Below are 25,627 nucleotides of genomic sequence, written 5' to 3'. Positions count from 1 at the left end.
GGCTCTCACGTGATTCCGATATCCAATGACAGTCCGGAACCTTCGCCGCTCCCTTTCCCCGGAGCCGGTCACTTGTGCGGAAGAGTGCCCGCGGCGAGCGGCGCGTGCGCCCTGCGCAGCGCGCGATGAGGGAGGCGGGGCCGCCGGCACGCGCCGCCGCCGGTGAGGTGCCGGGGGGGCGCCTGTGGGGCGAGGCGGGGGTGGACGCGGCGCCGGACAGCGGCGTCTAGGGGGGCCCCCGGGGAGAGGGAGGGCGGGTTGAGCTTGGGAGAGGGCTCCGCCGGGCGGGGCAGGCGTGCAGAGCGAGGCCTGGGGAGGGGTCTCGGTGTGGGGTGAGGGTGCTTGGGGGAGACAAGGCACCGCCAGGGCGGCACGGCCGTGGGAGCTGTGAGGGGTGGGGAGGTGCTGTCGGTCTTGTGAGGGGCTTCTCTGTGGCCGGGAGGGTTTCCCGGGATGGGCAGGTGGGGCGAGCAGCCCTGCCAGCTGTGGGGCAGGCCCCCGGGCAGCTGGGAGCGGCATGAGCGGGGAGCTCTGGAGGCCTTGGCACGTCGTGTGCCCTGGGGCAGGGCTCCTCCCGGGCTGGGGTGGGTCCCCTGCACCAGCAGGCATCCCCTGGCTGTGTCCGTAGGGGTCTGTTCGCGCGCCCCTAGCCCTGCTGTTTGCTCCTGGCTTGTTAAGCTCGGCTTTAGTGACTTGGGTCTTGGTCTGTTCTAAAAGCTGTTTAGCCTATTCTACGAAGCGCTCCTCTGTGCCCACAGCAAGCTACTGTGCTGCCCCTTGGATTTCAGCTGTCTGGCATGGATGTGGAAGCTGAGGAACCCTTTGGGTTTCTGCATGGTGCACTCAGCTTGTGAAGTTTGTGCTGGTGACTTGTCCCAGCCGGCACTGGTGAAGTAGGAGCACATGTAAAAGCATGAGGGGATTTGATAAAGCACTTAGGCAATTCATCTCTTGTTTATTGACTCCAAAAGGCTTGGGTTTTCCTTCTCCCCTGAAGTTTTCCTGAGACAGTCATAGAATAGAATCAGAGAACCATTGCAGGTGGAACAAACCCTCTAAAATTATTGAGTCCACCCATTCTCTAGCTGTACCAAGTCTGGGGCTAAACCATGTCCCTCAGCACCACATCTCTGTGTCTAAAAGGCACCTCTAGGGATGGGGATTTGACCACCTTCCTGGAGAGCCTGTTCCAGCCTTTGAAAACCCTTTCAGTGAAGAAGTTTCTCCTAATATCCAACCTAAACCTCCCCTGGCACAACTTGAGGCTATTTCCTCTTGTCTTATCGCTCCTTATGTGGGAGAAGAGACCAACACACACACCACTCCAACCTCCTTTCAGGGAGTTGTGGAGAGCCAGAGGGTCTCTCCTCAGCCTCTTCCTCTCCAGGCTGAACAGCCCCACTTCCCTCAGCTGTTTTTCATGAAATCCAATGTCAACATCTCCAAACAATTCTGCTTGGGAAGCCTTGGTGCATGTAACAAACCTTGGGGGTGTTTGTGTGGGTTTGGTGGTGGAGTTTTTTTGATAGGTTCAATATTTTAATTGCTGTGTTATGAGGAGGTTCTGTAGACAGTTTTTGTTACTGCTCTGACTTGCAGCAGGCACGTGCTCATTAAGAGCAGTAGCTGCCTGGAGCAGCGGTGTGAGCTCATCCTCAAGGCTGGCATCTTTCCTCTTGAGGTTTTAGTGTCTGAAAGGGCCCCTCTGGCTGTTTGGGGAAGGTGAGGTTTGGAAATCCGTGCTGCAAAAGGCCTTTTGGTTACTTTCAAACTTGTTTAACAGGCAAGGGAACTCTTTACACAGAGTATTGAACCAAGTGGGGTCCATCTGTCCCAAGGTACAAGGTCCTGCTGCTCAAAGAACCAGAAGAGCCACATGCAAAAGCTGACTTGTGAGTTCCTTCTCCTTGTGACAAAGCTCACACAACTTTATGATCTTTTTCTAGGTTAAAGGCAACAGAAGTTGAAAACATTCTCTGAAAACAGCCTGCTTGCTCCCCTCTGGGCCTCCCCACCATCTTCAACATGGCTGGTGGCATCACTGACACAGGAGAGCTTTACTCTCCCTATGTAAGTACTGCTGTTTGTGGCTTTGCTCACGTGGCTTTTCCAAATCCTCTTCTCTCAGCACTGTTTCCACTTCCTCTTTTCCCATGGACATAACCTCAGCAGTTCAAGAGATGATGGGGGTCCAGTGGTGCCTCAGAATGCCTCATACTTGTAGCTGCTGGAGTGTTTTTCACATCACACATCCCATTCTGTAATGTAAAGGGATGACTTCCACTTAAGGTATAGTTTATGAGAGTGTTAAAGACAGCTTCATGCCCCACACCAACTCTTGCATCCTTCTATACACTTTCCTTACAGTCTCCTAATGTGTTTATCAGCCCAAATTGTCAAGTGCAACTGCATTAAACAGTTGAAACTATCTTTGCTTCTCTTCTCACTTCCATTACAACCTCTCCTGAATTCCTTCAAGGTTACTCATTTGTGGCTGTTTGTGGTATTTTTGTTTGAAACCACTTCACTTAAAAAATCAGCACCTGAGGTGTTTCTTCCTTGTGATGTGAACTGCAGTGCCAGTTCCTGCTTCCCTCTCTTGCTGGAAATGCTGATTTTTCCCCAGCCACAAGTGCTCACAGAATGTCAGCCATTAAAAACAGCACCTTGCAAAGATGCTGCTGGGTTGGGGTTTTTGTCTGAAGTGAACTCATTGCTCAGTTCAGCAATAGTGGCTTTTAAAAGCTTCAAAACTTTCACCCCCTGTGCCATTGATGGAATTGAGAACAAATGGCTGTTAGGCTGCAGAAACAGGCCACAGCTGAGGAAATGGAGAGCAGGACTGTAAGTGGGACGTCTGGACCCTGAAGGATTAGTGTCACCTGCTCTTACATTATTTTACTGGTGTTGCATGGGTGTCCTGGCGTCTAATCTCAAAGGCTCTTTCTCCTCAGTCCCTGAGGATGTCTGGCCAGGCTGAAGACATGGACACCATCCTCTGCTCTGCCTACTTTAATTGCTAGAAAGGATTATTCAGTATCACTAGGGTTGGAAGAGACCTCAAAGATCATCAAACTTGACCCAAGTCAAGGAAAATCACTTGAGGCTTTGTATTTTTTTCAAGTAACTGGTGGCCCTGGGCATGTGAGTTGTGCTTGGGGAATGACAGCTCTGCCAGCTGCAGGGAAAGAACTTTCCTGGAAGCTGCAATGGCTGGTTTTATTCTTTTAGTTACTGTCCTGGGAGGCTCATCAAAGGATGAATTCACTGTGCTTACGTCGGAGAAGGAAGGGCAGGAGTGCTTGTGGGGTCTCTGGGGAATAGTTCTCCTCATCTTAATTGTTCCACACCCAGAAAGTCTACTTAGACACAGTTCTTCACTGATTCCCCTCTGGAGGGACTCTGATGTGTATACATTAAAAAACCCAAAACAACTTCAGGGCAATTTTTGATCTGGATCTTATGGTCTAGAGTGGTTTTGTCCAGGTTATCATTTACCCTTGGGCAGAAAAAAAGCTGATTGCCAGAGAGAACAAAATCCTTTTCCTGCCAGAAATAAATTCTCTTCTTCAGAATGTCCTCTGAATTGGAATTCTGTTTGGATAGTTTCTGCTTGCTTAACTAAGACCTAAAGAACAGGAGATTCTGAAAGGTAGCCTGTGGACATATTCATAACTACTTAGGTTCAGGGCAGAAAATAGGGAGAGGCTCCAGCACACAGTGTGGGTTAATTAGAAGAATGGAGAGGAATGTCAATTTCTCCAGCAATGTGCTGATGCTGACTTCCTGCTCTTTGGTTCTCAGTCCCCTCCTGTGTTTATTTCTAGCATGGACCTACTCCCACCCTGCTTGCTGCAAGATTTCTCTTAGGTCAGTATCGATGTGAGGTGTGCTGGCCTGTAATCAGCAGCAGTGTGGGCAGCAGGACTAGAGAGCTGTACTCAGCCCTGGTGAGGGCCACACCTCGGATGCACTTTTGGGCCTCTCGCTACAGAAGGACATGGAGGTGCTGGAGCATGACTGGAGAAGGGCACCAAAGCTGGTGAAGGGTCTGGAGACCAGGACTGGTGAGGAGCAGCTGAGGGAACTGGGGTTGCTCAGCCTGGAGAGAAGGAAGCTGAGGGGAGACCTTCTGGCTCTCTGAAAGGTGGTTGGAACCAAGTGAAGGTTGGTCTCTTCTCCCATGTGGCAAGTGATGGGACAAGAAGAAACAGTTGTGCCAGAGGCATTTTGGATTGGACATTGGGAAAGAATCCTTCAATGAAAGGGTTCTTAAGGTCTGGAACAGGCTGCCCAGGGCAGTGGTTGAATCATCATCCTTGGAGATACTTAAAAGCCATGTGGATGTGCTGAGGGACATGGTTTAGCAGCAGACTTGGTAGTGTTAGATTAATGGTTGAACGCGATCATCTCAGAGGTCTTTTCCAAGCAAAATGATTCCATTGATTCTCTCCCTGATGTGGCTGCAAGCATTCATGTTGGGTTGTCTGGCTCTTTGCAGGTTGGTCTGGTTTACATGTTCAACCTCATCGTTGGAACAGGAGCCCTGACCATGCCAAAGGCCTTTGCAACAGCAGGGTGGCTTGTCAGCCTCGTTCTCCTGATGTTCCTGGGGTTTATGAGGTAGGACATGAGCCTCTGCCTTCAGGGAGTTGGTGGGGGGTTGGTTAGGTGGGACTGCAAGGACAGTGCTAAGACTTTTCTGGGTAACCAGGTCCCTCTGCTGCTGCTTGGGCTTTGGTCTCTGCACTCATGTTACCTGTGGACCTTATTTGGAGGGATGTGTTTTCTGAGTGCTACATCCTTTTAGACCTTACTGCTGTCTACAACTACCTGAAAGGAGGTTGAGCCAGGTGGGGGTTGGTCTCTTCTCCCAGGCAAGCAGCACCAGAACAAGAGGACACAGTCTCAAGCTGCACCAGGGGAGGTTTAGGCTGGAGGTGAGGAAGAAGTTCTTCACAGAGAGAGAGATTGGCCATTGGAATGTACTGCCCAGGGAGGTGGTGGAGTCACCATCACTGGAAGTGTTTAGGAGGAGACTGGTTGAGGCACTTGGTGCCATGGTTTAGTTGATTAGATGGTGTTGGACTTGATGACTTCAAAGGTCTTTTCCAACCTGGTCTGGTCTATTCTATCCCATCCTATTTCCTGACTTATGGGAAAGGTTTTTTTCTCCAGTCTGGAGGCTTCTGGGACTTTTACCTTCCTCCTTTTTTCTTTCTCTCTCCTTGCTGTGGATACATCCCATGCTTGCTTCTGTCCTGGATCAGTTCAAGACCTTCTCAGAGGTCTTTTCCAACCAGAGCAATTCTATGATTCATTCACTAACCAGGTGACAGGTGGCTGTTTCTCTGCTTTGTGAGGTGCAGATGTGCTGCAGACCTGTTGTGTTTCACTTTCTCCTGGCTTCCAGCAGTGCTCTGGGCAGCTGCAAGTATCAGGAAAACAAGTCACTGTATAGCCAGGCCTTTCTTACTCCCCCCACACCTTTGCTGCTCAGGACCTTGGAGCTGGTCTCTGTGACGTCCTCACTGGCTCACCATGAGCTTCTGCCCAGATGTCTCCCTGCTGCAGCAGCAGCAGGTGGAGCTGGAGGCTGCAGATACAGCACTGATGTCTAAGTTGCTATCAATGGAATCATAATTCTGACAGGCTGTGGATCCCTTCTTGCTTAGTTCTACAATCAAATAAACCAAAATCCATTCCTGCTGTTTGCAGGAGTGGCACTGAGAGGTCCCTTTCTTGTCAGTAACCAGCTGGGTCAGCCAGAACATGCCCTTGATTCGGAGGCAGTGCTTTTGGAACCTGTTAGGTGCTGCTGAGCCAGGGGCATAGGCCTGACTGTAGCAATGCTTATGAGTTCAAAGCTGTGTGCTGCAAAGCCTTAGGTTATCATTAATTAGAATAGAATAAACCATGTTGGAAGAGACCTTCAAGATTGTCGTGTCCAGCCCATCATCCAACACCACCTAATCAACTAAACCATGGCACCAAGCACCCCATCAAGTCTCCTCCTAAACACCTCCAGTGATGGTGACTCCACCACCTCCCTGGGCAGCCCATCCCAATGCCTAACAACTCTCTCTGTGTAGAACTTCCTCCTAACACCCAGCCTGAACCTCCCCTGGAGCAGCTTGAGACTGTGTCCTCTTGTTCTGGTGCTGCTTGCCTGGGAGAAGAGACCACTGTGGGAGTTTCAGGGGCTTTGGAGGCAATTCCTTTTGCATACATCAGTTTAAAAGTGTAAATTCACCACATGAAACTCGGCAGCAGCAGGCAATCCTTCAAGGTCAGTGGAAGAGCATCAACCAGCAAACTAAAACTGCACTGGTTTCAACTGGGAAGGCACAGCTCCAAGTGCTTCATGCCCAGGCAGCTCCCTTGCCCTGTTGCTTTTGTTCTGGTGCTCGTGACTTCCTCGTGCTCACTGGGGGACCCTTTGGTGCATGAAGAGTCCAGGGGGAAATTGCTACACAGGGCTCAGGACAGGGCTTCTTGCTTTTAATTGGTGAGTGAGTCCACTTCCTGAAGCTGTGAGAACCCACTTTAAAGCCTTAAGTAAGATTGATTGGAGGTTGGATTGTTCACTCTTGTAGGTTGTTGCTTTTTTATGGTAGGGCTGCTTTTCACCTGAGTTTGATTTTTCTTTCTATCAGGGGCTCTCACTCTCTTCCTGGACAGCATTTCTATGGCCTTCAGCAAAGTCTGTTTGCATGCAGATGTAATCTGCTCCTTGGTCTTGTATTGTTGCTCTGCTTCTGATGCTGTAAGATCCTTTAAGGGACCATAAGTGCCTTTGCCACAGGCCCCAAGAGATAAGTTTTACAATAGTGCTGTGCTTCTCCTAGGCCCTAAAAAGAGGAAGGAAATCTGCTTTCTAGCCAAGGGCACAGTCCTCTTGCTTGCTTACCCACAGAAGCAGCAGGAAGGTGCCTTCCAGATAGCTGAATTGCTGCCTTAGATCTGAAGGCCTGTTATATTTTGCTGTGTTTTGTGGTCTGCTTGAGCACATGAATCTCAGGAGCAGAAGGGAGCAGCAAACTGAGATGAAACACTGCACCAGCAGCACACTGTGTGGGAGGGGAGCTTCTGAAGGGTTGTTTTGGTTGGTTGGTTTGTTCCTACAAACAGCTGGGGATAATTCTCCATCTCCCTTCAGTGGCAGTTCTTGACTGTTATGGATATCAATGGATTCTCTCTCTCTCTCTAGCTATATGACCACAACCTTTGTGGTGGAAGCCATGGCTGCTGCAAATGCCCAGCTGAGATGGAAGAGAATGGAAAAACACAAGGTTTGTGTGGGGTTCAGTTCTCAGCTTTCCATTTTCCCCTTGTTCTTTTATCCTGCAGGACTTGCCTGAGATTCCCTTGTATCTTTGCCTTGCCTCATTAGGAACTCTAAAGGAATAAATTTCTCCTGTACTTAACTTTGCCATCTAAAATACTGCTGTTGGTTCCCTGTGGGGTTGCTCATTAAAGACAGGATTTTCTGTTCCTGCTTTGAGAAATCTCTTGTGCTGTTCACATTTCTCCCTGATTGTGCTCTCCTTGCCCAGAAGCACTGCTTGTGAACGTGGAGAGGTGGCAGCCAATATATTGGTGCCATTTGGAGTGTGCTGAGGTCTGTAAATCCTTGCTGATCTCAGGTCATTTAACTGGGACAGCTTGGATGTTCTTGCTGTCACTTGGGCTGTCTCCCAGGGAATGGACACTCCTGAAGTATGTCCTTGCTGTAGAACTGCCTTGGGGATTTTTTGGATCCTGCCTTTAGTGGCTTTTCTGGACCAGTGTGAGGCAGGCTTGGTTGCACTGCTTGAGGTCATAGTATCATAGGATCAGTCAGGGTTGGAAGGGACCACAAGGATCAGCTAGTTCCAGCCCCCCTGCCATGGCCAGGGACACCCCACACTAGATCAGCCTGGCCAGAGCCTCATCCAGCCTGGGCTTAAACACCCCCAGGGACAGGGCCCCAACCACCTCCCTGGACAACCCATTCCAGGGCTTCACCACTCTCATAGGGAAGAACTTCCTCCTCACATTCAGCCTGAATCTCCCCACCTCCAGCTTCATTCCATTCCCCCTAGTCCTATCACTACCTGAGATCCTGAGCAGTCCCTCCCCAGCCTTCCTGTAGGCCCCCTTCAGATACTGGAAGGCCACAATGAGGTCACCTCGGAGCCTTCTCTTCTCCAGACTGAACAGCCCCAGCTCCTTCAGTCTGTCCTCACAGGAGAGGTGCTCCAGCCCTCTGCTCATCCTCCTGGCCCTTCTCTGGACACCTTCTAGCTCCTCCAGATCCCTCTTGTAATAGGGGCTCCAGAACTGGAGGCAGTACTCCAGGTGGAGTCTCCCCAGAGCTGAGTAGAGGGGGAGGATCACCTCCCTTGCCCTGCTGGCCACACTTCTCCTGATGCAGCCCAGGATCTGATTGGCTTTCTGGGCTGCAAGTGCACATTGAGAGCTCCTGTTGAGCTTCTTGTCCCCCAGCACCCCCAAGTCTCTCTCCTCAGGGCTGCTTTCCAGCCAGTGACTGCCCAGCCTGCCTTCCCTGCTCTTAGTGGGTGGGAGTCAGGAGCCAGACCTCCCAGCGTTCACCAGATACAATTTCATTTTGTTTATCTGCCAGGAGGGCCTAACTTCCTTCTACCATATGTCACTGCATGAACCTGACACTGTGCATGACCTAGGGGAGGACAGCAGAGCCTGTCACTCACTTCAGCCTGCTCTGCACAGCACCCCAGGCCTGGGATTGCTGCCCTGGTTTGCAAGTCCTGTCCCTAATTGGGACCTTCCTTTGAGTTAAACCATGACACTGGGGATGCTACAGCCTGTATTGTGGGTAGCAGACACCTCAGCAGTGCTCTGGCCTTTTCTTCTAGGAGGATGATGAGGATGAGGATTCTTCCTCTGGAGTATCTGACAGTGATGTTCTCATCCAAGATGGCTATGAGCGAGCAGAGACGCGACCTATCCTGTCAGTGCGTAAGTACCAGCAGGTCACCCTTCCACTGCCTCTGAGCTCTCTGCCCTGCAGAGTGTCCCAGTGGGCTCCAAGGACCACCAGGTCACCCTTCCACTGCCTCTGAGCTCTCTGCCCTGCAGAGTGTCCCAGTGGGCTCCAAGTACCACCAGGTCACCCTTCCACTGCATCAGAGCTCTCTGCCCTGCAGAGTGTCCCAGTGGGCTCCAAGTACCACCAGGTCACCCTTCCACTGCCTCTGAGCTCTCTGCCCTGCAGAGTGTCCCAGTGGGCTCCAAGTACCACCAGGTCACCTTTCCACTGCCTCTGAGCTCTCTGTCCTGCAGAGTGTCCCAGTGGGCTCCAAGTACCACCAGGTCACCCTTCCACTGCCTCTGAGCTCTCTGTCCTGCAGAGTGTCCCAGTGGGCTCCAAGTACCACCAGGTCACCCTTCCACTGCCTCTGAGCTCTCTGCCCTGCAGAGTGTCCCAGTGGGCTCCAAGTACCACCAGGTCACCCTTTCACTGCATCTGAGCTCTCTGCCCTGCAGAGTGTCCCAGTGGGCTCCAAGGACCACCAGGTCACCCTTCCACTGCCTCTGAGCTCTCTGCCCTGCAGTGTCCCAGTGGGCTCCAAGTACCACTAAGGCATGCTTCCACTTCATTTGATGTCTCTTCTCTGCAGTGTCCCAGTGGGCTCCAGTAAGTGAGCAGAACTCTTCTGTCCATTTCACCCTTAACTCCACGTGCTCACATCCCAAAGTCCTTAGCAGGTGCCAGATAAGACTCATTGAGAATTCAATTCACCCTCTGCAGTCTGATAGAGATCTTTTCCTTCTAGGTCACTAAGATGAGAACATCTTACTTTGGAAACACTTTTAAGCTAACTTCCTCAGAGTAATTGGACCAGTGACTCTGCAGCTGTGGAGTTACAGTCCTGTCCTTCAGACTGTTGGTAGAGCTGCCTGAGGCTCTTCAGGTAGCCTGGTCTCTGAGTTTGTTGGAGGGACTGGTTGCAACCCTTCCTGTTTTCACCTTGCAGAGAGACGTGGCTCCCCCAACATCTTTGAAATCACTGAGAGGGTGGAAATGGGCCAGATGGCCTCCATGTTCTTCAATAAAGGCAAGTGATTCATGTCTTCAAAAGGCCCTTCAGGTCCTCCTGCATGTCTGCTCTGTAGCTCTGTCCTGAAGTTGCACAGAGTGCTTTGAGTTGGAAGGGAACCTTTTAAAGCTCATCTGGTCAGACCCCTCTGGAGTCAGCAGGGACATCTGCAGCTGGAGCAGGTTGCTCACAGCCCCAACCAACCTGACCTGGAGTGGCTCCAGGGATGGGGCATCTCCCACCTTTCTGGGCAACCTGAGCCAGGGGCTCACCACCCTCAGCATAAGAAAATTCTTCCTTCTAATCTCCAAATCTCCCTCTTTTAGTTTAAAACCACTGAACTGAGTTGACTGTGGGTTGCATCCTGTGTTTGTGATGGTTCTACCCAAAAGTGCCATTCCTTTAAAGGCTGGACCAGGTGGTCCTTGGGGTCCCTTCCAACCTGCTCTTCTGTGTTTCTCTCTTGTGAGCTGTGTTCATCCCTCTGGTGTTTTATACAAAGAGTATTTATAGGCCAGGTGAGCCTGAACCTGCCTGAAGGGGAGAGGGTGCTGTGGTGGTAGAACTAGCCAAAGTACTGCAGGGTGTGGGCCCAGTTTCTCTAGACAGATAACTGCAATTCAGTGCTTTTTCTGCCTGCCCTTAACCTGTTTGAACTCTGATCTCCACAGTCTAAAGCAGCAGAACTCAGCTGCTGTGTTCCCTAGTTCCAGTTTGGTTCTAGCATTTGAGACTGAGATGCTGAGGCTTCCCTGAACTCTGGAAGCAGCAGCCTGAGGGAGAGAGGCTTCAGGGCAGAATTTCTGAGAATGGTGTGTGTCTAGGGAGTCAGCCAGAGAGCTGCTGGGAGAGGAAATGCTGAAAGGGTCCTTGTTGTGCATGTGATAAGCAGCTCTCTTGTCTTTCTGCTTTTAAAAGCAAGAAATGTCTCTTGCATGCAAGGGAGCAGACTTGTAACCCTGCTGCAGCAGAGCCCTCTCCATTGCTGCATGCAGTGGTGCTGGGTGCCATGGTTTAGTTGATTAGATGGTGTTGGATTGATAGGTTGGACTCTGAATGATCTGGAAGGTCTCTTCCAGCCTGGTTTGGTCTACTCCTACTCCATTCCAACTGCCTGAAGGGAAGTTGTAGCCAGGTGGGGGTTGGTCTCTTCTCCCAGGCAACCAGCACCAGAACAAGAGGACACAGTCTCAAGCTGTGCCAGGGGAGGTTTAGGCTGGGTGTTAGGAAGAAATTCTTCACTGCAAGAGTGATTGCCCATTGGGATGTGCTGCCTAGGCAGGTGGTGGAGTCACAGTCCCTGAAGGTGTTCAAGAGGAGCCTGGATGAGGCCCTAGGTGCCATGGTTTAGTTGATTAGATGGTGTTGGGTGATAGGTTGGACTTGATGATCTCAAAGGTCTTTTCCATCCTGGTTAATTCTATTCTATTCTATGGAAGTGCAGACAGCAAGGTTGGGAATTCTCCCCCTGGCAGAAGAGTCCATTTGCAGTGCTGTCTGGAGCCAGGAAGTCATCAGACACTGTGGCTGTGGAGTTTGGAGCCTGTCAGGCCCTGTTCCTTGTGGAAAGTGACATTTTCCTCTTGTTTGCTGGCCACCTCACAAAGACAGGACAGGCTGGGTTTTTCCACTACATTACATCAGCTTTATGCCAGTGTAAGACTCTTGCCTCTGAAGGACAGCTGGGCTTAAGGAGAGAGGAGTTTTGATCTAGATTGTTTCTGATGGAAAGTCCTATTGGAAAACCTTTCTAATTTCCCTGCAGGCCTCTTCTGGGCCTTTTTCCTCCCTGGTATCAGCTGCCAGAACAAGAGGAAATGGCCTCAGATTGCACCAGGGGAGGGCTGGTAGGATATTGAGAAAAATTTCTTTCCTGCAGGAGTGGTCAGGGATTGGAACAGGCTGTCCAGGGTGGTGGTGGAGTCCCCAGCCCTGGAGGTGTTCAGGACATGTGTGGATGTGGCACTGTAGGACACGGTTTAGTGGTCATGGTGGTGCTGGGTTGATGGTTGGACTCGATCTGGGAGGTCTTTTCCAGCTTTAACAATTCTGTGACTGTCAAAACAACCCACCCTGGCCCAGGCTGCCACTCTTCTAGTCAGAGGAGAGGAGATTTGGGGAGGTTGGAGACTCAGAAACCCCTTGTTCCTGGTCTTGCTTGTGGCACTGGGCTGCTCTGACTTTAGGCAAATTTTCTGGCTTGGATACTTTGCCACGTGCAAAACACCCTGGGTGCTTCCCTGGCTCTCTGTCACCCTCCAGGGAGGGATGTTTGGGAAGTGCTGGGAGAGCAAGCACTGTGTTACAGGCCATAGCAGCACTGCTGGGGGTGGTTCTACCCGGCCACAGGAGGGCTGGGGAGGCTGAGGGTGGCTGTGCCCGGCCGCAGGGGGGCTGGGAAGGCTGAGGCTGGCTCTGCCCGGCCGCAGGGGGGCTGAGGCTGGCTCTGCCCGGCCGCAGGGGGGCTGAGGCTGGCTCTGCCTGGCTGCAGGCTGGCTCTGCCTGGCTGCAGGGGGGCTGAGGCTGGCTCTGCCTGGCTGCAGGCTGGCCCTGCCCAGCCGCAGGGGGGCTGGGAAGGCTGGGGGTGGCTCTGCCTGGCCGCAGAGGGGCTGCAGGCTGGCTCTGCCTGGCCGCAGGGGGGCTGAGACTGGCTCTGCCTGGCTGCAGGCTGGCTCTGCCCGGCCGCAGGGGGGCTGGGAGGGCTGAGGGTGGGTCTGCCCAGCCGCAGGGGGGCTGAGGGTGGGTCTGCTCAGCTGCAGCAGAGCTAGGAGGGCTGAGGGTGGGTCTGCTTGGCTGCAGGAGAGCTAGGAGGGCTGCAGGATGGGTCTGCTCGGCTGCAGGAGGGCTAGGAGGGCTGCAGGATGGGTCTGCTCGGCTGCAGGAGAGCTAGGAGGGCTGCAGGATGGGTCTGCTTGGCTGCAGGAGAGCTAGGAGGGCTGCAGGATGGGTCTGCTCGGCTGCAGGAGAGCTAGGAGGGCTGCAGGATGGGTCTGCTCGGCTGCTGGGGGGCTGAGAGTGGGTCTGCTCAGCTGCAGGAGGGCTGGGAGGCTGCAGGAGGCAGAGTGATCCCATGAACAAGTTCCAGAAAGCCCCTGCTTAGCGTGTGCCACACGGGGTGATGGTCAGGACCCCCTAAAGCCAGTCAAACACCGGGCAGTTGCCTTCTATGCCTCTGCCTTGGTGCTGGCTGCTGCTCAGTCAGTAGAGGGTGCTGGAAACCCACATCCTGCCTCCTGTCGAGCGCCGATGTGGGCTGCCTGGCAAAGTGATATAAACTGCTTAGTATCTAAATCTTAATCCCTCTTCTTAATGTTGCTTTAGATGGAGTTATCTGATTTCTCTGTTAGGGATCCTCCCTGGGACCTCCTCAGCCCAGTACAAAGGGATGAAGGGAAACAAGGAACAGCTGCAGACCGTAGCTTGAAACCAGTGGTGCCTTCCTGATGAGATGAGGGACACCCAGTGAGGGCTCTGGGGCAGCTGGAGCTTGTATGCTGCTTTCCCTTCCTCTGTGCTCAGCAGTGAGGCTCCATCCCTGCACTGGTGCCAAGTCCTAGCTCAGAGTCACTGTCTGGTCTGCTGGTGTGTTGCAGAGAAGGGACCAGCTAAGTACCTCCCTCTGCAGGTCCTTGCTGAGCTGCTTCCTCGGCACGGAAGGGCCTTCACTAGGGGCAGCTGCTCGGTGCCCAGTTGCCACTGCTGAGAAGCTGGGCTGTGCTTGGGAAGTCCCAGTTCCAGGCCCCAGCTTCAGTGGTGCAGCCATCTGGGGGGGTTTTTGCTCATGCCATCCAAAGCCTGGATCCAGACCCAGGGTGTCCGAGGGCTTCGCAGCCCTTCCGAGGGAAGCTTGGTGAGAGCTTTGCAGCAGACCCCCAAGCCTCTTGATTTCCAGCCAGTTGTCTGCTCCTTTCTCTTGACTGATTTTTATTTTCACCAGTCTGACAGCAGTTGAATCTGCAGTCCTGGGAGGTAAGCTGGAGATAAATCTCCATTTCAGACTGTCTGCTCTCTTAAAGGGAGCTGGCTTAGGTTTGAGCTGTGAGGGGCCTCCCTGCTCTTTCAAGGCAGCTGCCTCTGAGGACCTGCAGCTTCTGTTTTCTGCTTTCTTTCAGTTTGCAGTGCTGGGTGCTGTCCCCTGGGACTGAGCAGTCATTTATTGCAGTAATGGATTCCAGGCACATCTATCATGCTGTTGCCTCACAGGAAGCCAATGATTTTTATTTTTACCCTGTTTTGTGTCCAGTAATGAAAGTATTGATTAGGGAGGGTCAGCAGCAGTTTGTAAAAGAACTGATGCTGAAGTCTTCCTGCCTTCAAGAGGATGAGTTTGAGAGAGGAGTGTCACCTGGACCTCCCACAGCCAGATAGGTGGGCACTAGAATAGAGATACAGAGTGTGTTTGGTGGGTACCTGGTGGTGCTGCTGTGGCTTAGCTGGCCATGTTACCCTTATTTGGGGGATGGGGGGCAGCTGAGACCTCAAATCTTAAGCAGATCCTAAGACAGAGTCTCTCTCTGGGACTGTGTAGTCCTCTGTCTTGCAGCTTCTGTCCTGCCTCAGACATTTGTTACAACCTTCAACTCTTTTAATGGGAAATTGGAGAAAACTGATGGGTAGTTTGTTGCCATCTTCAGAGCAATGCAGAGACTCCTCAAGTGTGAAGCCATCTTAAATCTTTCCCAGGGGAAGAAAACAAGGATTGGGGGAGGGGGGTGGGGGGAGGAACTATGTGAAATTATCTGACAATTTCTTTAAGATCTCCATCTGTTTAGGGAAACCAGGACCAACTCCAGAGGACTGCCTTAGTGTGCTGCTTGGCAGGACCAGGAAGGTTTTCTTGCTGCTTTCCCAATACAGCCTTTGTTTTATGCTAAGCACATAGAATAATTGATTTAAATGAAGGAGAGGGCCTGTTAATGTTTCCTGACATCCAGAGATCCAGGCAGTGTGATGACAAAGCCTGGTGAGACTTTGGGGCATGCAGGCACCGTAGGAATGTTAGTCCATGTTCTTGCCATAATGCCAGCCCTGTTGGATAGCTGTGACAGGCTTGGAGAGGTGAACTGAGTTGCCCAAACTGCATTAGGATTAAGCATCAGGTGGCACTGGTGAAAGGTTAAAAATTAAAACAGAAGGACACATTCCCCAAGAGCAGGCCTTGGGGAGAGGGACTAGGCTGGAGTGCTCAGCAGAAGAGCCTTTCAAACAGGGAAAATAAGAAGCAAGCAGACTTTCAAGCAAGAAACAAGGAGGTTCACCTGGTCCTGGGGGCCAGAGACACCACAAGAGGTTTAGGCTGGGTGTTAGGAAGAAATTCTTCACTGCAAGAGTGATTGGCCATTGGGATGTGCTGCCCAGGGAGGTGGTGGAGTCACCATCACTGGAGGTGTTTAAGAAGAGGCTGGATGAGGCGCTCAGTGCCATGGTTTAGTTGATGAGATGGTGTTGGGTGGGTGATAGGTTGGACTTGATGATCTCTGAGGTCTTTTCCAGCCTGGCTAATTCTGTATAAGTTTCTGTATAAACTGCTTGAGTTGTGTCCTTTAGATAAGCTTAGTTCATTGTAGTGTGAAAATCACACTTCCAGAACTTGGTACCTACCTCCAAGTAAAGACCCCAACCTACTGAGCATGCACAGGACATTCAGAATACCCTGTACTTTTAGAATAGAATTAACCAGGTTGGAAGAGACCTTTGGGATCATCAAGTCCAACCTATCACCCAACACCATCTCATCAACTAAACCATGGCACCAAGCACCCCATCCAGTCTCCTCCTGAACACCTCCAGTGATGGTGACTCCAACACCTCCCTAGGCAGCCCATTCCAATGGCCAATCTCTCTATGAAGAATTTCTTCCTAACATCCAGCCTAAACCTCCCCTGGCACAGCTTGAGACTGTGTCCTCTTGTTCTGGTGCTGGGTGCCTGGGAGAAGAGACCAACCCCCACCTGGCTACAACCTCCCTTCAGGTAGTCGTAGACAGCAAGAAGGTCTCCCCTGAGCCTCCTCTTCTCCAGGCTAAGCAACCCCAGCTCCCTCAGCCTCTCCTCACAGGGCTGTGCTCCAGACCCCTCCCCATCTGTGTTGCCCTTCTCTGGACACCTTCCAGCAAGTCAACATCTTTCCTAAACTGAGGGGCCCAGAACTGGACACAGGACTCAAGGTGTGGCCTAACCAGTGCTGAGTACCGGGTGAGAATCACCTCCCTGCTCCTGCTGGCCACACTGTTTCTGATCCAGGCCAGGATGCCATTGGCCTTCTTGGCAACCTGGGCACACTGCAGGCTCATGTTCAGCCTACTATCAACCAGTACCCCCAGCTCCCTTTCTGCCTGGCTGCTTTCCAGCCACTCTGTCCCCAGCCTGTAGCACTGCATTGGGTTGCTGTGGCCAGTGTGTAGAACCTGACACTTTCAACCAAGCAAAGAATGGTTATCAAGTAGGAGTGTGCTTCTACCCTCACTAGGAGTGTTTATGTATCCTATATAATGTAAATGTTCTGGGTAGCTGTAACTAGATGTGGTAGCTTTGCAGTTTGCCACCCAGCCCTCTTGTCTGCAGAGAGCTGGAACAAAACAAGCATCTCGACTCTGTGTGCCAATTATTCCTCGCACACCAGGCATGGAACCCAGGTTTTGGACAGCAGCAGCACAACCTGAAAATATGGGCAAGCTCCTTGGGCTGTCTTCTCTCAGTGTCAGCTTTCTAAATGAAATAAATCTGAGGGGTTTTTGTTTTCATTTCTTGTCTTTTCTTTCTGCAGCTCACTTGTCTTTGAACTAAAACATGTACCAGTCTGGTTTTCTTGGTGTGATTTATACTGACTTGCTCGGAAGAAAAGAATCCTGGGATCTCATCAAGCATTTCTTTATCCCTGCAGACTTTAGCCCTCCCCAGCACTGTCTTCTTGTGCCCCAGTAAGGCTGGGCTCTGCACCTAGTTAACTTGTGATAGACTCTGTTTTTCTTTTAATCTCCTAGGTGAAGGCAGGGCAGAAAAAAGCCAAGGGGAAGTATGGGGCAGGAATAGCACAGGTTGTGGCTGTAGGGTAAGAGGGTCAGAGAAACAGTTTCAGAGCTTTGCAGGTTTGAGCCTTGGCTCAAGTTGCTGTTGATAAGGAATCTCCCAAAGCAGCTCCATTTCAGCCCTGTGGAATCTGATCTCTGCAGGGCCAAATGCCTGCTGTGAAGGTCCTGCAGGTTTGCAAAGCAGAGGGGTTGGAATCAACAGAGACTAAAAGCATCTTCTTTCGTTTCACTGCTTGTCAAGCTGCACTTGCACCACGTCTGTGAGCATCAGCTAGATGTTTGCCTGTGGCTGCTCTGAGCTGACAGCTTCAACTGGCAGATGACTTATGTGAGACCTGTTGGCCTTGACCAGCCACTGGAGGATGGGCTTGAACCAAAGGGCTGAGGCAGAGCTGAGCTCTGAGGCAGCTCATGTCCCATCAGGTTCTGCTGTGTCCAAGCTCCCTAAGCTGCTGATGGCACCCTTGGGTGGAGCTGGCTGCAGAACGAAGTAAGCTGTGGAGGCAAATAGTGATTTATTTTTGAGACCTTGAGAAGCCTTTGGCTTTGAAGTGCAGTGTTCAAGAGCCTCTGTGTGCTCTGCTGTCTCTGTACAACACTTTCTTTTCCTGCAGTGGGTGTCAACCTCTTCTATTTCTGCATAATTATCTACCTCTACGGGGACCTGGCCATCTACGCGGCGGCTGTTCCAGTCTCCCTCATGCAAGTGACCTGGTGAGTGTGCTTGCTGCTGGGGGGTTGTGTGCTACCAGAGAAGAGAGCAGGCTTGGCATTTGATGGGGTGAGAAGTCTGACTGGGATCAGCTCTACTTCCTCAAGACGAGCGTGGAGAAATGACTCAAGGACAGCTCATTGTTTGTGGGTGGGAAGGTGAAGTTGGTGTAGATTCCCCACCTCAGTGCCAGCTGCCTGCCTGAAAAGTAGCTGACCTGATTTCAGAGTGCTCCTCAGGTCTGAAGTACTTCTTCCAGCTTCAGCACCCTTGCAGATGTGGGACCTGTTGCTTACCAGTTTGATTGCCATACTCTGTGCAATATGTTGTCTTCTCTGTCTCTTTAGATTAGAGGTGAGAGGTGTGATGCTTACCTGGTCTGTGACCAGTGAGTGGTGACATTACATGGATTTAGCTCAGGACTGAGACCAGCTTTTCTCACAGAAACAGATAACAAATGAGATTTGCTTGAGCAAATCTGTGCTGTGCTGGATTTGGACTCTAGACATGGAAATTAAAATCCTCAGGGCCCTGTGTATCACCCAGACTTGCTGGGTTGAGGGCTGACTGCCCAAACTTGTAAATAACTACAGGCAAGTCAAGAATTTACCTTTTAACTGTACAGTGCTCAGTGTCTTGCTCTGCCCCACAGCCCAGCGTTCAGGGAGGGAGGGTAGGAATGAACACTGCAGGCCTCTGACCATTCCTCTCTCGAATGCAGGAGAGAGGAAGACATCTGCTAGGAGTTAATTACTGTCTTTTGTTCCTCCCTCCTTTCCCAGCAGTGCCACTGGCAACCATTCTTGCAGCGTTGGAGATGGCACAAAGTACAACGACACAGACAAGTGCTGGGGGCCAATCCGACGGATCGATGCCTACAGACTCTACCTGGTGAGTTCCTGAAACTGGCATTCCAGTTCAACTCTACTTCTGCTGGGCAGGGACTCTTACCTGTGGAGATGATGTGGCTCAAGTGAACAGCAGAGGTGTGAAGCTTCAGTCAGTTCAGTCTGACCATTTTGGCTGAATGCCCTCTCTCTCTCCCTCTCTGCTCGGGGACGTTGGCTGAGTTGCAGTTCAGCCATCAGAATAATCCTTGTGCTTCTGAGTTGGGCTTTTGTCCTTCTTGTGGAGTTATATATTGCTTAAGCAGGTGATAAGTCCATGCCACAGGGTGGGGTTTTTCTCAGTGGCTGGCTAAGTAATTCCTGCTTTGAGGTAATTGTTGTCAATATAGTTGAGTATATTAAGCTGTCTTCAGTACATGCTTTATGTGGATAAAATTGTTTATGCTGCAGGAGAATCTGCTTTTTGAGAGATGATGGAAACAGCTCTCTTAAGCAACATCCAGTGCTGTATGCTGCTTTAGTAATGGCTTTCTGTCTAGTTTAAGATGGTCTATTGCATCTATTACTGTGCCCTGGTGCTGCTGTGGAATCAAGGCTTTTCCCAAAGGATGATAAATGCCACTTCTGAGCTGGGGAAAAGCTGAGTGCCTGTACCTGGAGACAGATAGCAGTAGGGCAGAATGAGAAGGGGGAGATATGGCAGTGCTGCATAGGAGGGCTTCTGTTGAGGGTCTCAGTGAGAATGTTAAGAAAAAAGAGTGAAAGTGGCTATGTGGGTGCAGAGAAATCCACAGATTCATGGAATGGTTTGGCTTGGAAGGAACCTTTAAAGATCATCCAGTTCCAACCCCCCCTGCCATAGGCAGGGACACCTCCCACTAACCCAGGTTGCTCAAGGCCCTGTCCAGCTGGCCTTGAACACCTTCAGGGAGGGGACATCCACAACCTCCCTGGGCATCTTGTCCAGTGTCTCACCACCCTCACTCTGAAGAATTTCTTTCTAATCTCCAGTCTATATCTGCCCTCCTCAAGCTTGAAGCCATTGCCCCTTATCCTATATCACCACAAGCCCTTGTCAACAGTCACTCCCCAGCTCTCCTGTATCCCCCTTCAGGTACTGGAGGCTGCTCTACGCTTTCCCTGGAGTCGTCTGTTCTCCAGGCTGAGCAACAGCAACTCTCTCAGCCTGTCTGCGTAGTAGAGGGGCTCCAGCCCTCTGATCATCTTTGAGGCCTCCTCTGGACCCGCTCCAGCAGTTCTATGTCCTTCTTATGCTTCTTATCCAGGGGCAAAGACCCTCAGAAGCAAATTTGCCGGTCAGTACGTTTTGGACCTGCAGCGGCTCACATCCCTGCAAGCACTTGTCCCAGACTTATTACAAAAGTGAGAGCTGGGCCTCAGAAATATTAGGCACTGTCAAAGCCTAGTTAATTATTTAAGAGAAATATTATTGCCTTATTAAATTGTGGCTTGGTCTGTTTCTTTAAAACTGCCAGGAGATGGAAGATTTCCTCCCTGAATTTCAATAACTCTCCCTGACCCAGCAGAAGGAGCTAGTCAGAGAAAGGCAGGCATGCATTAATTACTGCCTGCATCTCTCGGATATTGTGTCTATAATTCATGAAGATAATTGTGGGGAGGACTTGAGAAATTAAAAAATTAAGACTGTGTAAGCAGTCGACTTGCTGGCTGTGTACAGAACTCTCTGAGGAGCTTCCCCCCCCTCCCCGCCCTCTGCTTCTCTCCTCTCGTGGATTTGGAGAACAAATATCTGCAAAGTCTTTGGTAGTGCTTAATCCCTCCCTGCTCAGTAATTGAGAGGAGGGTTTCAGTGCTTTCCCCCCCCCCCCCCCCCCCCCCGCTCTGCTCTGCCTTAGAAAGAGGGAAGGGGTCAGGGTGGCTGGAGAGCTGCCAAACAGAGAGGGACCTGGGGGTGCTGAGTGACAGCCGCCTGAACATGAGCCAGCAGTGTGCCCAGGTGGCCAAGAAGGCCAATGGCATCCTGGCCTGCATTAGGAATAGTGTGGCCAGCAGGAGCAGGGAAGTCAGTCTGCCCTGTGCTCAGCACTGGTTAGGCCACACCTTGATCCTCTGTCCAGTTCTGGGCCCCTCAGTTTAAGAAGGACATCAAGATACTTGAAGGTGTCCAGAGAAGGGCAACAAGGCTGGGGAGAGGCCTTGAGCACAGTCCTGTGAGGAGAGGCTGAGGGAGCTGGGGTTGCTTAGCCTGGAGAGGAGGAGTCTAAGGGGAGACCTCATTGCTCTCTACAACTACCTGAAGGGTGGTTGTAGCCAGGTAGGGGTTGGTCTCTTCTCTCAGGCACCCAGCACCAGAACAAGAGGACACAGTCTCAAGCTGCACCAGGGGAAGCTTAGGCTGGAGGTGAGGAGAAAGTTCTTCACTGAGCGAGTCATTCATCATTAGAATGTGCTGCCCAGGGAGGTGGTGGAGTCCCCATCCCTGGAGGTGTTCAAGAGGGGATTGGATGTGACACTTGGTGCCATGGTCTAGTCATGAGGTCTGTGGTGACAGGTTGGACTCGATGATCTTTGAGGTCTCTTCCAACCTTGTTGATTCTACGATTCTAAGGACACAGAGCTGTTGGAGTGAGCCTGGAGAGGGCTGAGACCCCTCCTACTGTGAGGATAGTCTGAGGGGTTGTTCACCCTGGTCTAAGGTCTCCTGGGAGACCTTAGAGGTGCCTTCCAGTACCTGAAGGGAGCCCACAGGAAGGCTGGAGAGGGATTCTTCATAAGGGTATCTACCAATAGGACACGTGGGAATGGTTTTAAGCTGAGAGAGAGTAGGTTTAGACTGGATCTTAGGAAGAAGTTCTTTGGTAGGAGGGTGGTGAGACTCTGGAATAGGTTGCCCAGGAAGGTTTTGGATGCCTCCTCCTTGAGGGTGTCCAAGGTCAGACTTGATGAGGTCTAGAGCGGCTGAGTCTAGTCGAGAGGTGTTCTTGCCCCTGGTGGGGAGATTACAGTATATGATCTCTTAAGGGCCCTTCCAGCCTAGGCCATTGTATGGTTAAACTGGTGCTTGTACCACCAGCTCTGCTAGCCTCACTCTGCATGACCTGGGTGGCTTTATTCTCCAGAAAGCAGAAATGATGATGTTCTCCACAGAGAGGAATGTAATCACTCATAAAACATTCAGGCCCACAGTGCTGACACCACCTTCAAGCTTGGGGGTTGGGCTACCCCTGAAGAGTCTGTGCTGATTAATACTTTTCCCCTAGCAGATCAGTAGCTGAAGCTCTTAAATTTTTTGAGAGGGCCCTGGGGATGAAAGTCCAGGGAGAGGAAGTTGCTTGAGGTTGTAGAGTCTCCAATCCTGAAAGTATTCAAAGCCAGGCTGGATGGAGCCTTAAGCAATCTGATTTATTAGGGGGTGTCCTTGCCCATGGGCAGAGGGGTTGGAACTAGATGATCTTTAAGGTAATTTCTATGATTCTATGACTTTCAGCTGAAAAATGCAATAGCAAAACTCTGTCACTGTCCCTACAACTTTTGTCCAAGCTTCTTGTTCAAGTGCAGTCTTGGAGATGTAAGAAAAGCTGTGACCTGCCTGTCTGAAGGGGAGAAAACAGCACTGAAGTGAGGAGGGATGGGATGCATCAAGAGCAGAGCTGTTCCCTTGCTTCCAGGGGATCATAGCCATCAAGAACTTGCTCTGTTGTCTTGACTTGTTCTTTCTGGAGTTCTTGCTTGTTGGAATAATACAGGTTCCACGTTTCAGTGGGCAAACAAGGTCTCTCTTTGCAGGCTACGTTCCCCTGTGGCAAGGGGACAGATGGACACTGCGATCCTAAAAGAAAGCAGCTGAGGTTTTGGATCAGCCCTCTCGTCCTAGATGCTGGCCTCTAGTGTTTCTCATCTCATCTTGTTAATTTCTTTAGGTATAAGGGACTTTCAGGAGCAGGATGGGTGGGTGTAACTAGAGCTTCTTGCCCATTCCAGTGAAGCAGGGCTCTGGATGCAGTGTTACATTTCTTACTCTGTGCCTGACCCTGCAGAAAGCCTTTTTTTGGACTACCAGGAGAAATAATCTATTTAAGGTTTTCTGGGAAAATGATGCCAATGGGAGCTGTCTGATGCCAAGTACCACCAGTCTGCCAAAGATCTGTGCTGCCTTCCTCCTGTCAGCTCTTTCTCTCCCAATACCAGGTCTTCTTTTCAACAAAACCCACTTCAAACATTGACTTTTCTGAGCTGGAGGTGGAGAAGGGGAATAATGACTGATGTAAAAAATCCTATTTCACGGTGTATTGTCCAAAAAGGCCTCTGGAAGCTGTCTGCTCTGATCACTGTGAATGGGAACTGAAAGCTATGTACATAATGAGAATATTTAGACAGATTAAATTCTTCTCCTGAGACTGGCTTGTCTGGGCAGCATCTTTATTGCCGCTCCGAAATTTCACACCTAAGTGTGACTGCAGAGCCTTCAGAGACCACTGGGCCCCTATTAACCTTTGTCTGAGCAAATGGTTATCTTGCTGCTTGTTGGTAAATTGCCTTGGAAGATAAAGGCTTCCAAAACCAAGTGAAGGCAAGCACAGGAAGCACTGAAATAGGTTTTAGTGCCTGTCCCATCACTTGCTGCTAATATTTGCCTTCTCTTTGGGACCACCGGAGTGCTGGGAGGTTAAAAAGGTGAGCCTTGCCATGCTGTCCCACCCCTGTGAGGGCACGCAGGGTAAGTCAGCTGGAGGGAAGGCACGTGTTGGATGGTCCCTTGTCCTTGTTGAAGGCAAGCACTGATTGCAGATAAAGCAAATCGATGGCTTTCTATCTTCGCTTCAGCTCCTCGCCGTGCTGCCATGTCCTCAGCAGCCCAAGTGACTGCTGAGTCCCTTGGCTGCCTCCATGGCAATGCTAAGGACAGGGTCAGCTTTGCTCCGTGGTGAATTCACTCTTTGGTGCAGCTGCTCTGTCCTGCTTTCTGGGTGTTTTCTGGGGAGACTGAGGGGAAGGGGCAGCAGATCTTACATTTCAGGTCTCTCAACACTTCCTTGTCGCTCTGTTCCAGTACTGCAGGAATGTGACATGATAGTCCCTGTTTCTAGAAAGCAGATCCTGAGATAAAGAAGAGATTAAATCCTGGGGATCAGCAGCCATTCAGAGTGTCTGATCCAAAATGCCTTCATGACCTGGCAAACAGTGCCTCTCTTCTGCACCGTTGTAGCTAAAACCTCTCCTCTCAGCCCTCTCCTGGCCATTTGGGGCACGGTGCCTTCCCAGGGTGGAGAGGAAATGGCTTCAACCCTCCAGGGGAGCCCTGTGCCTTTCAGAAGAGGCACTGGCACAGGTACTCCTGGTAGCCTGGCTCAGTAGCGCGTCAAAGCCACCAGGTGCATCTGTTCTGTCTGAGTCTCTGCTGGGCTTTGAGCTGATTGGGGAAGGGGACGTGGCATCCGCTGCTGCCGCTTCGCAGATGCTGCAGTACCGCAGGCAGCCCAGCGGGTGCGGGCCGGCCGAGGATGGGAGCGCAGATGGTTTAATGGAGATTATCCCAGTTGGAAACGTGCTTGTGCAGTGAATAAAATGAGAGGGCTTGCAGGGCCCTTCCCGGCCCTCTTCAGGAGGGGACAATGTCACCCCAGCCCGACTCTCTGATCAGAACACCCAGCCGCCGGAGCGCAGCCGGGCTGGCGGCCGCGGGAGGCAGTGCAGGGGGCTGAGGAGGTAGGCTGAGGACAGGGACAATTGCTCAGTGCCAGCGGAACTTAATCGGCGAGTGCAGGGCTGCACTGATAAGTGTTGATGTAGAGCCTCTGCCTCGCTGCTCTGCTGCCTCTCTGGCGCTGGCTGGAGCGCTGCACCCTGTGCCACTGGTGTACTGTGCTGCGCTTCCCTCCCCAGCGCTTCTCCTTCCTGCCTGTGCCACGTGTGTGTGCAGCCCCTGCTCTGGGCAAAGGTAGCTCTGATCTTTGCTGTCAAAACGGATCCTTCCAGATACATTTGCCTGCACTAGGGTAGTTCTGTCAGGCTGTTCAGTGCAGGAGACTCTGGTGTCCTCTCTCTCTCTCTCCATGGTGGGCTTTCTTTGGGGGGGGTTTGATTTACCTTTTTACCACCCAGCAGCGATGTGAGGCCAGCCCTCGTGGCAGTACTTGAACATCCAGGCTTGATCTAAGCTGTCTCTTGCCAGCTGAGAGGTGGAGAGACAGATCTGGAGCAGTGCTGCAAGCAGAGTGCTTCTTCCAAGGACACCTGGATTTGCTCCTCGCGTTCCCTCTGCAGCAAGTGCTTCTCCTCTGCCCTGCCTTCCTCAGCTGTGCCCTGCAGCAGCATCCGGTAATAAATGGGTCACAGCTGCTGTCTCCTGGATATTTATTCTTACAGGTCTCAGTGTCTAGAGACCTTGAGAACCAGCATTGGGGAAAGTAGCTGCTTCAGTGGCAGGTGGCTGGAGCAGGGAGGGCTGCTTTCACAGCACATCAATCAGGAAGGTTTGGGGTGCTTTTCCCAGGGGAAAGGAAGGAAAGCTGCTGGAAGGTTAACCTGCTGGTGTGAAGCCATCACCTTGTTTAACTGAACCACTCAAGCTGTAACATGGTTGTGTTCCAGTTAACCCAGTTTGCAGTGAGAATACAGCAGGACTGTTGACATGTCACCCTGCAGATCCTGTAAGAAGTGATTCCTGGCAAGACCTTCCTGCCCAAGATAATTGCATTATTTTCCTTCCCACAAACGCTCTGAAGTGCTTTATTGTGATGCTGATTTAGAAATAGCAATGAATGTGCCCAAAGAAAAAAAATGCCTTCTGTGCAGAGATGCAGTTCTGAAAGCCTTCAAAAGAGGGGGAAAAAGCCTCTCAAGGGTCTGGAATATTGTACCATTTGTGCTGTAGAGGCACCTGAGCTTTGAGGCATTGCTGTGGTAGCAGAGGAATTAGTACCGCATTAAGCATAAATATCAATAGCCCCAACTGTTTGTTACAGGTGCCTCTGAAATACAGCTTGGCTTG

General features: G+C 51.4%; 1 protein-coding gene across 3 annotated transcripts in view; it reads left to right on the top strand.

The window, feature by feature from the left end:
* The first annotated feature begins 81 nt into the window (after positions 1–81).
* TMEM104 (transmembrane protein 104) overlaps positions 82–25,627 on the top strand; it is a 62,537-nt gene continuing 36,991 nt past the window's right edge. The window contains exons 1-8 of one of the 3 annotated variants that reach the window (XM_068151591.1): positions 82–162; positions 1,947–2,070; positions 4,502–4,623; positions 7,211–7,292; positions 8,880–8,982; positions 10,002–10,082; positions 17,709–17,808; positions 18,592–18,697. In XM_068151591.1, the coding sequence (XP_068007692.1) occupies positions 2,026–2,070; positions 4,502–4,623; positions 7,211–7,292; positions 8,880–8,982; positions 10,002–10,082; positions 17,709–17,808; positions 18,592–18,697 (639 nt within the window). In that variant the 5' untranslated portion in view covers positions 82–162; positions 1,947–2,025. Of the gene's footprint in view, positions 163–1,778; positions 1,839–1,946; positions 2,071–4,501; positions 4,624–7,210; positions 7,293–8,879; positions 8,983–10,001; positions 10,083–17,708; positions 17,809–18,588; positions 18,698–25,627 lie in introns of those variants that run through there. The other 2 variants (XM_068151589.1, XM_068151590.1) reach the window with 2 other exon arrangements.

The sequence above is a fragment of the Melanerpes formicivorus genome, unplaced genomic scaffold (assembly GCF_026170545.1).
Source record: "Melanerpes formicivorus ecotype bairdi unplaced genomic scaffold, bMelFor1.0.p_v2 SCAF_21, whole genome shotgun sequence".
Classification (NCBI taxonomy): domain Eukaryota; kingdom Metazoa; phylum Chordata; class Aves; order Piciformes; family Picidae; genus Melanerpes; species Melanerpes formicivorus.
Note: the sequence above shows the minus strand (reverse complement) of the source record. Positions and strands in the feature narration are given on the sequence as shown.